Source organism: Carassius carassius, chromosome 16 (assembly GCF_963082965.1).
Source record: "Carassius carassius chromosome 16, fCarCar2.1, whole genome shotgun sequence".
Taxonomy (NCBI): Eukaryota; Metazoa; Chordata; class Actinopteri; order Cypriniformes; family Cyprinidae; genus Carassius; species Carassius carassius.
In genome coordinates, this window is record NC_081770.1 from 2,363,355 (window position 1) to 2,379,207 (window position 15,853).

Below are 15,853 nucleotides of genomic sequence, written 5' to 3' on the forward strand. Positions count from 1 at the left end.
TAAAAAAAAGTAATGAAAATTAATTGAACTGCCAATTTTGATGAATTCTTCAGTTTAATAAAGATAAAAAAAAATGTATGCTATCTTGTGACTGGTGACCTTTGACCTCTGGAGTCTCAAGGTTCTGAGAGGCTCTGGTCTGTGGCTGGCTGCTGCTCTGGGGTCAGTGGTGTTGTGTTTGTAGAGCTGCTTCACATCACAACAGATGATTCCAGATCAGTGTTCAGACCTGAAGAGTGTTAAGAAGATTAGCATTGACTCTTTATCTCTGAACGGACTGCAGACGCTAAGAGGAGCTTCACTGTAGATTACAGGACACAGTGTTTTATCAGCAGATGAATGAATCAGGCCTTGATGATTCTGCTGGAGTACTGGGAGACAGTGACGACAGCGATGAGGGTACACATACACTGCTGGCGGCTTCCTGGGAGAGTTTATCCATCATGGAGCGACTGGGATTAAAGAGGTAAAGACCCGATGAAACACACACAGTGTGCTAATGCTAACGCTAACAGGAAGTGTTTCTCACAGCAGCGTGGAGATGACGGAGGAGGAAGTGGAGGTGAGTCTGTCTGAATGTATGTCAGATGTAGATCTGAACATCTCCAGACATCAGTAACCTCTGTAAAACACACACAGAGCGCGTTTACCCAGATTGCAGTGGGGTTTCACTGTGACCAGTACACACTGACCCAGCGGCTGCAGGCTGAGCAACACGAGCGCTGCGTCGCAGAAGAGAACCTGCAGAGAGAGCTGAGACAGAGCAGAGAGATGCTGCAGGTACCACAGACACACCTGAGACAAAACCGAGCTGAGGGAGCGTTGTGAGAGAGCATTGTGATAGAGCATTGTGGGAGCGTCGTGGGATCGTTGTGGGAGCGTTGAGAGAGCGTTGTGAGAGAGCATTGTGGGAGCATTGTGGAATGATTGTGGGAGCGTTGTGAGAGCGTCGTGGGATCGTTGTGGGAGCGTTGTGGAATGATTGTGGGAGCGTCGTGGGATCGTTGTGGGAGCGTTGAGAGAGCGTTGTGAGAGAGCATTGTGGGAGCGTTGTGGAATGATTGTGGGAGCGTTGTGAGAGCATCGTGGGATCGTTGTGGGAGCGTTGAGAGAGCGTTGTGAGAGAGCATTGTGGGAGCGTTGTAGAATGATTGTGGAAGCGTCGTGGGAGCGTTGTGGAATGATTGTGGGAGCGTTGTGAGAGAGCGTTGTGGAATGATTGTGGGATTGTTGTGAAATGGTTGTGAGAGCATTGTGGAATGGTTGTGGGAGTGTTGTGAAATGGTTGTGAGAGCGCTGTGGAATGGTTGTGGGAGTGTTGTGAAATGGTTGTGAGAGCGTTGTGGAATGGTTGTGGGAGTGTTGTGAAGCATTGTGGGAGTGGCTGCATTGTGAGGGAATTGTGAAAGGGTTAAGTTTTTTTTTAAAGGGTTGTAAGAGGATTTTGGACATAGTGTTGGGGTTTTAACAAGGTTCTGAGGGCATTGTGGGGAATTATGAGAGAGTTTTGGAAGCATTGTGAAAAGGATTTTGGAACATTGTTTAGAGTTTTGTTAGAGGGTTGTGGGGATGTTGTGAGATAGTTATTGGAGCGTTTTGTTGTGGGACAAATTATTGAGCATTGTGAGAGGGTTGCAAGAGTGTTGTAGTGTATTGTGGGAGGGTTGTGGGATAGTGCTTTGGGAGAGCATTGTTGGACAATTTGTAGAGTGCTATGATGAGGGTTGATAGAGCATTGTGAAAGAGTTGTGACGTTGGAGCACATTGAGGGCATTTTGGGTACATTGTGAGTAGGTTGTGAAGGTGTTGTGAAGGATTATATGAGAACTGTAAGGGTTTTGAAAAGTTTGTGATTGGGGGTGTTATTGGGGAAATCATGGGTGCATGGTTAGAGGGTTGTGAGGATTTAATAAAATAGTTGTGAGAACTTTATGAAGAGATTGTGAGAGTTTTTTGGGGACATTGTCAAAGAGTTTCAAGATTGTTGGGAAGGGCTTGTGTCATCTTGCAGGTGTTGTATGAGCGCCTACATGAGGTGGACAGCAAAAAGATGGTGCAGCAGATGGAGAACAACCTGCAGATGCTTGAGAGCAGCATGGACAATGTCCTCAAAACAGCAGAGATGCTCGGAGCTGCACACCAGGTACCTTACAAAATCAAACACCTCAAACCAAAGACGTCACACCACTGAGAGTGCACTGAGTCTTGTAACATTAACCATGCACTGTTCATGTTTTGCATGCATCAGGAAGCGCGTGTCAGTCACGCAGTGGAGCTGCTGTCAGTACACATGGAGCATCTCAAGAGACGTCACGTTACAGACAGCGAGGAGATGCTGGAGGTCAGAAAGCTGCTCCACAGGAGGAAAGGTCGATTGCACAGTGACTCCACAGGTCAGTGCTGCCCCTAGTGGCCTGGAGGGTATCTGAGAATCACATCACAGCATTAGAATAAAGCTGTACTCTTATATAACTAGAGTTTTCCTCAAGCAGATGATCGAGAGCTCTTCAGATATTCATCACAACAGGTAACTGATCATGAATGAACTGTAAGACTCATCTAAGTACCTCTTGAATAACAGTTCAAAGCTTTTTTGGGGGGCTTGAAAGATTTAAACTCACATACTTTTAGTTTTGTATTATCTGATCATCAATACTAGCTTGTGTATTTGTTGTAGCCAACACGTCGCAGGGTCAGCATCACCTTCCTCCCGACTCAGTCTGAGGTTTGTGTTTATGGACCAGCATTCGTTTCTTCAGGTTTAGCATCTGAATGTTTCCGTGAGTTTTGGTGGGTTTTTATCTCTGCAGTTGAAGCATCTAGAGACTTCGTTTCTGGAGAACTGCAAAGCTAGTTTGGATGCAAAGGACAGGAGGTAAAACCACACATCCTTATATTTGAGAGTAGCTTAAACTTAATTAATTTCCCACATCTCTCAGACAGGAAGTAGTTCCAGACGATTCTCCCACGAGCAGTCTAAACCAAGACGATGACGTGGACAGCAGCGTGTTTCAAAGGTAAAACACAACCAGGACTCTTGAGATGTATTCGTACACTATGTAAGTGCATGTAACCACAGTTTGTATTCACCAGTCCAACACAAATCACGTCGCTGCGCCATCGCCGCCGTTATTCTCCTAAAGGACGCGCATTTGAGGGGGAGGAGTCGAAACAAGGGGAGGAGCCCAACCGAGAGTTGTATGTTTACATGTAATTATCATAATTTATGTGCATAAATAATACCATTGACATGCTGTGTGATGTTTGCAGATGTCTCGCTCCACTACAGCGCCCCCTGTTGTCCTGGAGGTCTACATGCGGAAGCATTGTCAGAATGTTTTTGCTTGTATTCGTTCTGCTGATGCTGATGGCAGCTCTTTTATGTGTTGTCATGAGTGTTTGTATAAACAATTGATGGTTTAGTGTGGCTATCTGATCTTAAAAATAAACATTCTGTGAAAACTGAATCATGAATGACTGGTTGTTTCTGTTTTGAGTGGGTGGAGTGTGATTGACTGTGTGTTTCCACCAGGTGGCAGTGGTGAGTTATGTACTCATTCACTCATCACAGAGCACGGCAGATGAACTTAACTGGATTATAGTGTAACCTTTGTGAATGTGTTTGCACACGTCTGTCCCGAACACAGTACAAAACAGATCAGCATTAAATATTCTGGTTTAGTGCAGCTGTATGTGCTTGTTTCTCCTCAAACAGGTGCAAAGCTATGGTAACAGATTAACGATGCTAATTAACAGTAATTAAATTCAGAGAGACAATGAAGACGCTTCAAGACCGAATCATTCACAATTAAGCAGCTGTTGCTCGTGTCACGCTGCTTTTATTTGGATTGTTCTGGTAATGAATGCACTGGACAGAGATATTAATATTCAATTATGTGGGTTAACGCAGTTTGTGAATGAAAAACAGGTCCATATAATTGAATAATAGAGTCTAATGAAAGTCATCTGGGTTAGATTAAACTTTCATCCTCATTTTGCTGAAATTATATCAATGCTTGCAGATGTTTGATAATGGTGCTCCACAGGCTCCTTGGAATAAATTACTGCTTCTGTTTCCCGTCCTGTGAGTTTAAGAGCACCTTAGACCCGCCCACATCCTGCTGCGTAGCCAATCACAGCTCAGAATGAGACACGAGGTCAGGAAGCGCTCTTAATGTTCTGGTAAGGTCATTTTAACCAGATTACATCGACTCACAGGAACTCACATTGTTCTTAAACGAGCATCTACTGTTGATAAAGACACACAGACTGTTATCTTAAAGATAAATATTCATCAGTGACTTAATAAAAACAGTGTGCATGACAGAAAATGATGCAAATATACCGTGAAATTATGGTAATAATTAAATCATAATAATAATATATTACATTTATATTAAATTATGTAATTTATTTGTTATACAGATCATTATCTGTAAGATAAATATTTACAAGTAAACTTTTTTTTGTCAAGTCTGACTTCATAATCAACATTGATAAACAGAAAATAATGCAAAATAATGTTTTAATTTACATTTAAACATTTATTATATTATAATATAATATTATTTGTTTATAAAAAATAACTGTTTATCACAATAACTGAAGTAGGACTAATGAAAGACGACAAATCAACTAATTTCATCTAAAATAATTTTGGTATTTTATTTATTAGTGTTATCATCATATTAGCTTATTGTAACAACTGGCATAATAATAATAATAATAATTAAAATTCATATACTTATATCATTCCTCCAGCAATGAGGAGGTGTTTGTGTTATGTAATTATTATTACTGTAATCTGATATAATATTACTGCAGATGATTGAGCCGTGTGTAATGATGATAACTGTATTATGAAAAGAAAGTGTGAGACAGAAGATCTGATTCAACAGATGGACCATGTGCTGACACACGCACACACACAGCTGACATGCACACACACACACATGGCTCACACACACACACACACACACGCGTGCGCGCAACACCCGCTCTCTCTCTCTCTCACACACACACACACGGCTCACACGCGCACAAATGGCTCACACACACACACGCGTGCGCGCAACACCCGCGCTCTCTCTCTCACACACACGGCTCATGCAGCTTCATGTGCTTCACTAAACTCACTCTGTGTGTGTGTGTGTGTGTGTGTGTGTGTGCGCGCGCATATATGCCTCTTTACCACATATTTAACCATCACATCTAACATATTCCATCATGCAAAACTATATTAGATTATGATCACTCTCACTGAAATTATTCACACACGCACTAAAGCTCAACATAATAACATAAACCACAAACAAATACAACAAAATACTAGTTTTCATTTTATTTGAACAGTTCATAACCCCTGTAGAAGCTTTTTTTTTAATCAACAGAATAATATATGAAGTGCAAGAAATAGATGAATATTTGAAAATGCACAAATGAACCCGCGTTTGTTTTTCATCGTTAACGTACAAGTTTGCATATTTAACAAAACATATTAGGATACATTTTAAATCGAGTTGTAATGCAGAGTCGTTCTGATTGGCTGTCAGGAGATCGCGGTTGACGTCACACGCCCCGGGCCCCGCCCCCGCGCGCTCTAGTGCAGGTAGATGCTCCTCGGCTCTCACTTCTCCCGCCCGCTTCAGGTAAGACACATCATATTCATCCTCATTAATACATGGCTTTTATCTTATTGACTGCGTTGTTCAGTTTAGTTTAAACTAATTTTTCAACTGTAAACGCTGTCTGATGTCAATATTTTGACTTTAAATGTCGTTCAGTCTTGAATATAATGAAAAGCGCGTGGATTAAAGTTTAGTACTACTGTTTGACGCTGTACAATGTAATAATGTTTATTAATATTATTAAGGAAAGTTATTGTGAAATCAGTATCACTTTGCAGTAAGGTCTAATTAGTTAATATTAGTTAATTATGATTGGTAAAAAAAAAATATATAACCTGAATGCACTGTAAGTCGCTTTGGATAAAAGCGTCTGCTAAATGCATACATTTAATTTAATTTAATTTTCATTTTAATTTAATTTAGTTGCACTGTAAAAACGAAAAAGTTGTTAATAAAAACTATTTTATTTGAAGGACATTACATCTTACAAGAAAACACTGTTTCAGTTTTGCTCCTTCAAAATTTAATGTCAATTGCCTGCCGTTTCTTTGTAATTAACTATTAAATAAACTGAAATTGAAAACTGTTTGTATACAATTTCTTTGTGTATATATAAATATATATATATATGTGTGTGTGTGTGTGTGTGTGTATACAGTCAAACCGAAAATTATTCAGACAGCAGATGTAAGTTTTAATATTTTTACTAGTGAGTGCAGGACACTATGGTTCATTTATATTAAGTGACGATAGCAAAATAAAGTAAACTGTGGCATATTAAATCAAGATTTGCTACCGTGTTTTGTTACATACCTTTCTGTCAAGATGAATTTGTTCTCCTGACACAGATTTTATCACAATTTTATGGTGGTCTGTGATTGGGCCGGTTTCTCTTCAGAAATAAGTGTGAGAGTTAATGCAATGACCCACATAGAGAGGTCAAAGGTCAGAGATTCAAAGTCACGTTTATGTAAGCGTGAAGTCACACTTCTGCAGGATTGTGACGTGTGATGTTTATGTAAGTGTCATCATGGTTAACAGATGATCGTGTGTCTGCTGCAGGAATCAGTCAGAGAAACACAAGTCACGATGGGTCGCAAGGAGATCGACTGCAGCTGGAAGAAGATCACCAACAACATCAAGGACATCTTCGACTTCAAGGAAGTGCTGGGCTCGTAAGTATCAAGTGTGTTTCTTCTGAACCAGTGAGTCAGGAATCAGCGTAGCGCTCCTCGAGGTGTTTTTACTGTTACAGGATCAGCAGCTTTAATTGAGCCTGAGACACAGATTTACTGACTGAGGGGCAGGGAGCTTTTCATCAATGAAGCCCTCATCCTCTTCTTCTTACTGAGAGAAACCTGGAGGAACCGTTTAGCAACTATACGTAATATTACACGCCGTTATTCAGCACTGAGAAGGGCTATGAAGCTTCAGGAGACATTATGAGCTGTTATAATGCCTTACGAAGGGTTATGAAATGTTCTGAAGCTGTGAGAAGGAAGGGTTATGAAGTGTTATGAAGCTTTATGAAAATGAATGAAGCTTTATGGAGCTGTATCTGTTACCATCAGCCTATGTGAGGAATTGTACAGTTTTATGAAGCATTATGGGCCATTATGAGGAGTTATGAAGCATTGTGAGTTGTTATAAAGCATTATAAAGTGTTTCAAAATATAGGTAATATACAGAAAGTTCTTATGACACTTTACGAAGGGTTATGAAGCTTTAAGAGGCACTATAAGATCTTAAAATGCATTAATTAAGGTTATGAAGCATTATGAGATGTTATGATGCAGTACTATAAGAAGTTAGGACGCTTTGTAACTCTGGACTTAACTATTATGAGGCACTGTGCAGTAGAACTGATTATTGTGAAGCATTTTAAAGTGTGAGTTTTTATTAGGTTTAAGTGTTAGGAAGATTTGTAGCAAACAATTATGAGGCAGGGCTGTGGAGGTTTGTGCTATAAGCTTATGTTATAAGATCTTACGACACATTATAAAGGTTATGACGCTTTATGAAATATGCAGCACTGTAAGGTGTTTAGAAGGGTGTTCTGAACCATTAAATCCGATGTTGTGAAGTGTTACAAAGCTTTAAGAAACAATATAAGCTCCTCTGATGTTTTATGAAGGGTTATGAAGCATCTTGAAGTGTTATGAAGCTTTATGAGACATTATAAGGTATTAGGAAGCTTCATCAGACATAGTAAACCGCTATGAAGCATTATAAAGTGTTGTGGAACTTTACGAAGCTTCGTAAGCACTAATGAACTGTTATAAGGAGTATTATGAGGTGCTGGAGTATTATGAAGGCAGTGTAAGGTGTTACAAAGCTTTGCGAGGCATACTGAGAAGAATTAAGAGGTGAATCACTGAGCCATTATACAGCTTTATGAGATATCATAAGAAACGTTTGGATTGATCTGTATATATATAGATATAGATGTATTGATATAGTGGTTTGTTGAGCATTTTGGCAGCTGTCAATCTTCACTGCGGGTGAATGAGACACGGACATCAGAGAACATCCTGACACTATTCAATTAAAGGATTATTGAGCAGTGAATGTACGTGGCTTTACCAAGCTACACCACAGGGACATATTCACCTCCAAAAGTGAACTAAATCTGACCAATCTTTGCTAACTGTCTTAAGTTTATCGACTGCTTCCTGTAAATTATGGATGAATTGAGTGCCATAATTGGATTCTGTAGACATTCATGTTGATTACAGCACGTTTGGAGAGCTGGCAAGGTCTGATTGACTTCACATAATCCCCCACTCATCAATTAAATGGTAACTAAGTTAGCTTTCACACACAGATGGTTTGAGAAGGTGTCGAGCATGGTGAGGACATTGGGTGGTGCAGTGGTGTTGGGGATTAATCAGTCATGAGGGGCGGCACTGGCTCTCTTATATAACGCACAGTAATCCTCTGCTAGGACGGTTATTCATGGGATAGGTGGACTCAGGATAGACCAGGTGTGTTGAAGTCTTGGACACACACAGCACGGCCTTGTGCTGACGGATTAGTGCTGATCTCCATGCGGTGAACTTAAAGCTCACTGGGACTCTAACATATAAGAGCATCACATACTGCAAGACAGATTGTGTTGTTGTTTATGTGGTCAAAATGTCCTTTTGACTGGTTCTGCAGGGGCTCGTTTTCTGAGGTCTACCTGGTGCAAGAGAGAAAGACGGGGAACTTCTATGCCCTGAAGTGTGTGAAGAAGAAACAGCTGCACCACTCCAACCTTGAGAATGAAATCAAAGTGCTGAAGAGGTGCGAGAAAAAAGAAAGACACAAACACCACAGACCAGTATCACCCACACTACAGACCATAAACATCACAGACCATAAAATCTAGACCAAAAAATCTACAGAGCATAAAATCTACAGTCCATAAAATCTACAGAGCATAAAATCTACAGAGCATAAAATCTACAGACCATAAAATCTACAGACCATAAAATCTACAGAGCATAAAATCTAGACCATAAAATCTACAGACCATAAAATCTACAGACCATAAAATCTACAGAGCATAAATCTACAGAGCATAAAATCTACAGAGCATAAAATCTAGACCATAAAATCTACAGACCATAAAATCTACAGACCATAAAATCTACAGAGCATAAGATCTACAGACCATAAAATCTACAGACCATAAAATATACAGACCATAAAATCTACAGAGCATAAGATCTACAGACCATACAATCTACATGCCATAAAATCTACAGACCAAAAAATCTACAGACCATAAAATCTACAGACCATAAAATCTACAGACCAAAAAATCTACAGATCATAAGCACGACAGACCATTAGCGCAAACACCTTTGACTTCACAATGTACACCACAGACCACAACCCCTAAAACAACTGACAAAACACAACAAACCAGTATCAAACACCACATTCTGGATTCTTCTAAGTCTTTCTCCCTCTCTCTGTGTGTTTCAGGATAAAGCATGATAATGTGGTGGGACTGGAAGATTTCTACGAAACGAGGACACACTACTACCTGGTCATGGAGCTGTACGTGTTTAATAATGCCTAAAATATACACACACAATACCACACTGCTTTTTAACATTGTTTTAATGTGTTTTTGTGTGAAGGGTGTCAGGTGGAGAGCTCTTCGATCGTATTCTGGATCGAGGTGTTTACACAGAGAAAGACGCCAGCTGTGTGATCAAACAGGTCCTGGAGGCCGTTTCCTACCTGCATCAGAACAGCATCGTCCACAGAGACCTGAAGGTGAGAGAAGACCATCTCCAAACACTTGAGTTTTTAACGAGTAGTCATTAACATCCGTGATTTTATCCGTCTGTAGCCTGAGAACCTGCTGTACTACAGTCCAGACGAGAACGCCAAGATCATGATCAGCGACTTCGGCCTGTCCAAGATGGCCGATCACGGCGTGATGTCCACAGCCTGTGGAACACCAGGATATGTTGGTGCGGGAGTTTTTACACAGTCATATTTCAATTAAATTGAGAATTAAGTGGCTTATAATGTGGTGTTTCTCCTTAGCTCCGGAGGTTCTGGCTCAGAAACCGTACAGTAAAGCTGTGGACTGCTGGTCTATCGGCGTCATAACCTACATCTTGTGAGTCTGTGCTCACGTAGACTCTTCTGAGACGTTCAGTTGGGTTTTTCCTTCAATCTCTTATCTGTTTGTTTAGGTTGAGCGGCTACCCGCCGTTTTATGAGGAGAACGAAACGCGCCTGTTCGCCAAAATCATGAAGGCAGAATACTTCTTCCATTCTCCGTACTGGGATGAAATCTCTGAGTCAGGTGCGTCACAGACACTTTACAGATGCAGAAGCCTCATAAACATGACTTGACTGCCACCTGGAGGCCATCAGGTGTACTACAACACCAACTTCTATAGCGATTATTCAGGATTAAATGTAACTCGATTTTCCTTTGTCAGTTCAACTCATTTGGCTGTTTATTTTAGTAAACTAAATCATAACTGATACCGAAGAATCATTAAATAGATTTGATTCAGTGATTGATTTAATTGATTCAGCAGATCGAATGAGTTGATTTAATGAACAGGTCCTGTTGATTTGGTGAATCGATTCACCTGATTCACTATTCGACTCACTTGACTCAGTAAGTTTATTTATGACTGTTTCAGATTACTGCCACCTGGAGGCCATCAGGTGTACTACAACATCCACTCCTATACAGATTATTCAGGCATAGATAGTTTTTTCCCATGTGAATCATTGAGAATAAATTCTCTTTCTTTTTTATTTCTGCAGCAAAGGACTTCATCAGGCACATGCTGGAGAAAAACCCTAACAAACGCTTCACCACCGAACAAGCGCTCAGTCATCTGTGGTGAGAAACAAAGAGAATCTCTGTGCTGTTTTAAATCCAGTCATGAATTAACATGAGTAAATACATTTATTCATGAATAAAATGATTGGACTATGCAATAAAAAAACCTGATTCATGTTAAAACAGTTTGATTTATTAATAAACATACAAATTAATTACCGTATTGACATGAATATATATTTTTTGTTTACAATAAAACATGTCGATTCATAAATAAATTTTCATAAATAAATTTTCAAATAAATATGTTGATTCATAAAAAATATCATTTCATTATGAATAAACATAATTATGCATTAGCAACCTTATGCATAAAACTTGCAGATTCAAAATGAAGTTTACTGGTTTATGAATAAGCAAAACTTTTGAAATAAGAATGTTGATTAATAATTAAACACTCACAAAAAATGAACATTTGATAAGTAATTATACTTATTAATGACTAAATAAATGTATAAGTTGCATGTATATTCATATATAAGTATACTGATTTATGAATGAAAATTAATTTATTCATTTATGAATAAATATTGATTCATGAAAAAAACAAGGCATGGTGAATAAACACTTGAATGACTAAACTAATGCATAAAACATGAGTGTTATTTAATAACAACATACAATATAATATATGTTATACTAATATACTGATTTATGAATAAACATGTTCTGACAAATCAGCTTAGTTATTTATAAACTAAGTTTTTATAAACTAAGGTTTTATGAATAAATATTAATTTCATGAATAAACAAACACCATTTCATGAAATAAAAAATCTTGAAAAAAAAATTTTTTCATTAATAAACAAATAAACGTGCCGATACATGAATAAATATATTGGTTTATGAATAAGCATTAACATTAAAAGAAGCATATTTCTTATTAATATATACATTTGTTTATTCATGAATGAGAAGAATTATTAACCAAACATGTTTTGTTCAGAAATTAGTGTTTGTTTATTTATTAAACATGCAGATTCATAATTATACAGATTGGTGAATAAAAACCCATTTTAAAATAAGAATCTTAATTCATTAACAAACACTGATTCATGAAACATGGTATGATGAATTAACAGACTTTCCTCATAATCTAAAGCAATAAAACATGCAGATTCTAAAATAAATATTCTGATTAATCAATATATATTAATTTGGAAAAGCATGAATAAATGCGAAATCATTGGGGAAATGTGTGATGAGTAATCATTTCAGAAATAGAAATAAAGGTGCATTTTGATAAGTAATTTACGGTCTGTGAATAATTGTCTGTTTAGGATCAGTGGAGACACAGCATTCAGTGACAACATCCATCATTCGGTCTGTGAGCAGATGCAGAAGAACTTTGCCAAATCTAAATGGAAGGTGAGCGAGAGAGCAGGTCATATATTCGGCTCATTATTAGTGATTACGGTCTGTATGACGATGCTTGTGTTTCAGCGGGTCATTAACGTGGCAGTGGTGGTCAGTCACATGAGGCGACTCCAGCTGGCCCACGCTGACCCTCCAGCCCTGGCCCCACTTATCCCAGTGTTGGACGTCTCGTCTCCCGGCCCACCCCCCAGCGAGCTGGACACCAATGTTAACCCCTCGTGCAGTCACATGACCCTGTTGCCTCAAGCTGATGTCAGCAGTGGGCGGTGCCAGCTCAAGGCCTGCAACAGTGAGCCGATGCACACGCTGGTCATCTGTGAGACAGGGCAACACACGTTTCCCTCCGAGTCTGACCTGCCCTGCGCCGCCAACAGGTACAGACCTGCCTACTTTGAGTTTTCATTAAATCAGACTATCAATATTTTTACATTTTAAAACATATCCGTTTCCGATTACATATATTTGTAATTGAGTCTGTCCAACTCTTTGGGGCACTTCTAGGGACCGGTCGCAAATTGTTTTTTAATGTAAACTTTAGATGTGAAAACGGTGTTTGAGTTGATCAGTTTGATCGATTCATCTGTTGATTTTAATTAATCAATTAATAACTCTTGATGAATCGATTCATACATTTGATTCATTGACTGGTTTAACGGATTCAAGAAATCAAATGAATTGATTTAGAGAAAAGATCCTATGGATTTGGTGAATCGATTCAGTTGAGCCAGCGATTGTTTCAATGACTTACTATTCGACTCACTTGACTCAGCTACTCGATTCATGACTGGTTCAGTGAGTGATTAGATTGAATTAATTCACTTGATCTACTATTCGACTCACTTGACTCAGCTACTCGATTCATGACTGGTTCAGTGAGTGATTAGATAGAATTAATTCACTTGATCTACTATTCGTCTCACTTTACTCAGCGAGTTGATTCATGACTCAGTCAGTGAGTGATTAGTTTGCATCAATCCACTTGATCTACTATTTGACTCACGTGATTCAGCGAGTCAATTCAAGACTGATTCAGTGAGTGATTAGTTTGCATTGATTCACTTGATCTACTATTCGACTCACGTTATTCAGCGAGTCAATTCATGACTGATTCAGTGAGTGATTAGTTTGCATTGATTCACTTGATCTACTATTTAACTCACGTTATTCAGCGAGTCAATTCATGACTGATTCAGTGAGTGATTAGTTTGCATTGATTCACTTGATCTACTATTCGACTCACGTGATTCAGCGAGTCGATTCATGACTGATTCAGTGAGTGATTCGTTTGCATCGATTCCCTTGATCTACTATTCGACTCACATGATTCAGCCAGTCAGTTCATGACTGATTTAGTGAGTGATTAGTTTGCATTGATTCACTTGATCTACTATTCGACTCACATGATTCAGCGAGTCAATTCATGACTAATTCAGTGAGTGATTAGATTGAATCCATTTACTTGATCTACTATTTGACTCACGTGATTCAGCGAGTCAGTTCATGACTGATTCAGTGAGTGATTAGTTTGCATTGATTCACTTGATCTACTATTCGACTCACGTGATTCAGCGAGTCGATTCATGACTGATTCAGTGAGTGATTAGTTTGCATTGATTCACTTGATCTACTATTCGACTCACGTGATTCAGCGAGTCAATTCATGACTGATTCAGTGAGTGATTCGTTTGCATCGATTCACTTGATCTACTATTCTACTCACGTGACTCAGCGAGTCGATTCATGGCTGATTCAGTGAGTGATTAGTTTGCATCGATTCACTTGATCTACTATTCGACTAATGTGACTCAGCGAGTCGATTCGTGACTGATTCAGTGAGTGATTCGTTTGCATCGATTCACTTGATTTACTATTCGACTAATGTGACTCAGCGAGTTGATTCATGACTGATTCAGTGAGTGATTCGTTTGCATTATCACTTAAAAACATTCATTGAAGTCTCCTCATTGCAATATTTTGTGTTTTTACTGCTGATCGTTTAATACAACAAAAACTATTAAACTATTAAAATTCTATTTTTTAAACTACATTGCAATTTATTGCTTAAGATTAATGGAAATTATTGATATTTTAAATAAAGATATTATATAAATATTAATTCACAAATGTTAAGTAAAATTTAACTGGTAAATTACTTTTAAATATTTGGTTGAAGTTAATTTCATTGTAAATATGTCAGAATGTTCAAATAAAATGTTTTTTTTTTCTCGTGTCTGTTTTTAAGATCGGACAGAGTGACATGTTGCACAGATGGGCGGGGCCAGTCCATGCAGACCGGGGTTTGCTCTGTGATGTAATCGTCTGATTGACAGCAGTCAGTCAAATGAAGTGAGTAGGTGCTTGGGCCCGCTGCTTTGAGCATCTCGTGACAGTACAGGTGTGTGACTTCTCTTCTTCTGTGTCTCTCAGATCCTGCGCTCGTAGGATGATCAAGTGTGTGTTCCTCACATACTGTTCTGGATCCGCTGCAAGCCGAGTGCCAATCTCTCACACGAAAGCATAATTTCAAGGAGATCAAGAATGTCATTTCTTTTAGGAATTCAGGATGAGACAAGTTTATTGTATTATTATCATCCATATATTCATGTACGATAGTCGTATTTGGGCCGATGGCGTTGCATCATGGAAAAGGCGGATCACATGTGCCACTGTTTTTCTGTAAACAGCTGCAAGTTTGACTCTTTTTAATATAAGAAATGTTTAAAGCTTTTTTTCGTATTTCAAACTCATAATCACTGTTATAATCTCTCTGTATATGTTTTATATATGCATATAAGATGATCGTATCTGTTATTTAGGGGCTTATTTCTTGACCTGTTATAATCCATAAACACACTGCTGTATGTCTGTATTAAAAAAATGTTAAATAAAATCATTTATGTTCTAACATTATATTCTTCAAAGTTTTAATGTCAATTTAATGTCATTTTACCTTCAAAAGTTGGCTATGTTTGGAATTGCATGCTGGTTTACTAATCGTACGATATCATTTTTTGTGCACAAAATACCTATTAAACTTGTATAAAAGTGCATAACTCTGGTAATATTTACACAAACTTAGATTAAAATCTTAGGTGAAGTTTAATAATTTTGTTATGTGTTTTTATTTTCTATTCAGCTTTATTTTATACACTTTTAGTGAACAGATCTGACTGATTCAATGAATCGATTCAATCGAATCAGCGAATTAGTTCAACAAATCGGTTCACTTTATTCAGTGAATCGACTCACTCAATTCTATATTTGATTCAACCAGTTGATTCACGACTGATTCAGTAATTTGATTCATTACTAATTCAATGAGTCAATGTTCACCGAATCTCCATGTCAATTTTTTTTTTTCAGATCAGACGGAGTGACCTTTAATAATATTTAAAATTATTGATATATTTTTCATTATTCATTGTAACTTTAACATTTTAGTAACTTCGTTTTGTTCTTTTGCAATTTTTATTAAAGTTCTTAT

General features: G+C 38.2%; 2 protein-coding genes across 3 annotated transcripts; both read left to right on the forward strand.

Moving 5' to 3' along the window:
• The first annotated feature begins 321 nt into the window (after window positions 1-321).
• On the forward strand, window positions 322-3,467 carry si:ch73-352p18.4 (inositol 1,4,5-triphosphate receptor associated 2). Of its 2 annotated transcripts, XM_059568907.1 has the most exons (11): window positions 322-466; window positions 532-562; window positions 640-780; window positions 2,012-2,143; window positions 2,249-2,393; window positions 2,493-2,527; window positions 2,678-2,725; window positions 2,811-2,875; window positions 2,940-3,017; window positions 3,094-3,198; window positions 3,271-3,467. In XM_059568907.1, exons 1-11 carry the CDS (start codon window positions 336-338, stop codon window positions 3,413-3,415), a joined length of 1,056 nt encoding a protein of 351 aa, XP_059424890.1. In that variant the 5' UTR covers window positions 322-335; the 3' UTR covers window positions 3,416-3,467. The 2 variants fall into 2 exon arrangements, with proteins under 2 accessions (XP_059424890.1, XP_059424891.1); XM_059568908.1 differs by lacking the exons at window positions 3,094-3,198; window positions 3,271-3,467 and having other exon boundaries at window positions 2,944-3,017.
• A 3,062-nt stretch (window positions 3,468-6,529) lies between these two features.
• On the forward strand, window positions 6,530-15,239 carry LOC132159397 (calcium/calmodulin-dependent protein kinase type 1D-like). Its single transcript, XM_059568895.1, has 13 exons — window positions 6,530-6,802; window positions 8,787-8,912; window positions 9,600-9,674; window positions 9,758-9,896; window positions 9,973-10,096; window positions 10,173-10,248; window positions 10,325-10,437; window positions 10,914-10,992; window positions 12,273-12,360; window positions 12,436-12,743; window positions 14,612-14,715; window positions 14,797-14,875; window positions 14,963-15,239. The coding sequence occupies exons 1-11, from the start codon at window positions 6,669-6,671 to the stop codon at window positions 14,682-14,684; spliced, it is 1,335 nt and encodes a 444-aa protein (XP_059424878.1). The 5' UTR covers window positions 6,530-6,668; the 3' UTR covers window positions 14,685-14,715; window positions 14,797-14,875; window positions 14,963-15,239.
• Window positions 15,240-15,853: the final 614 nt, after the last annotated feature.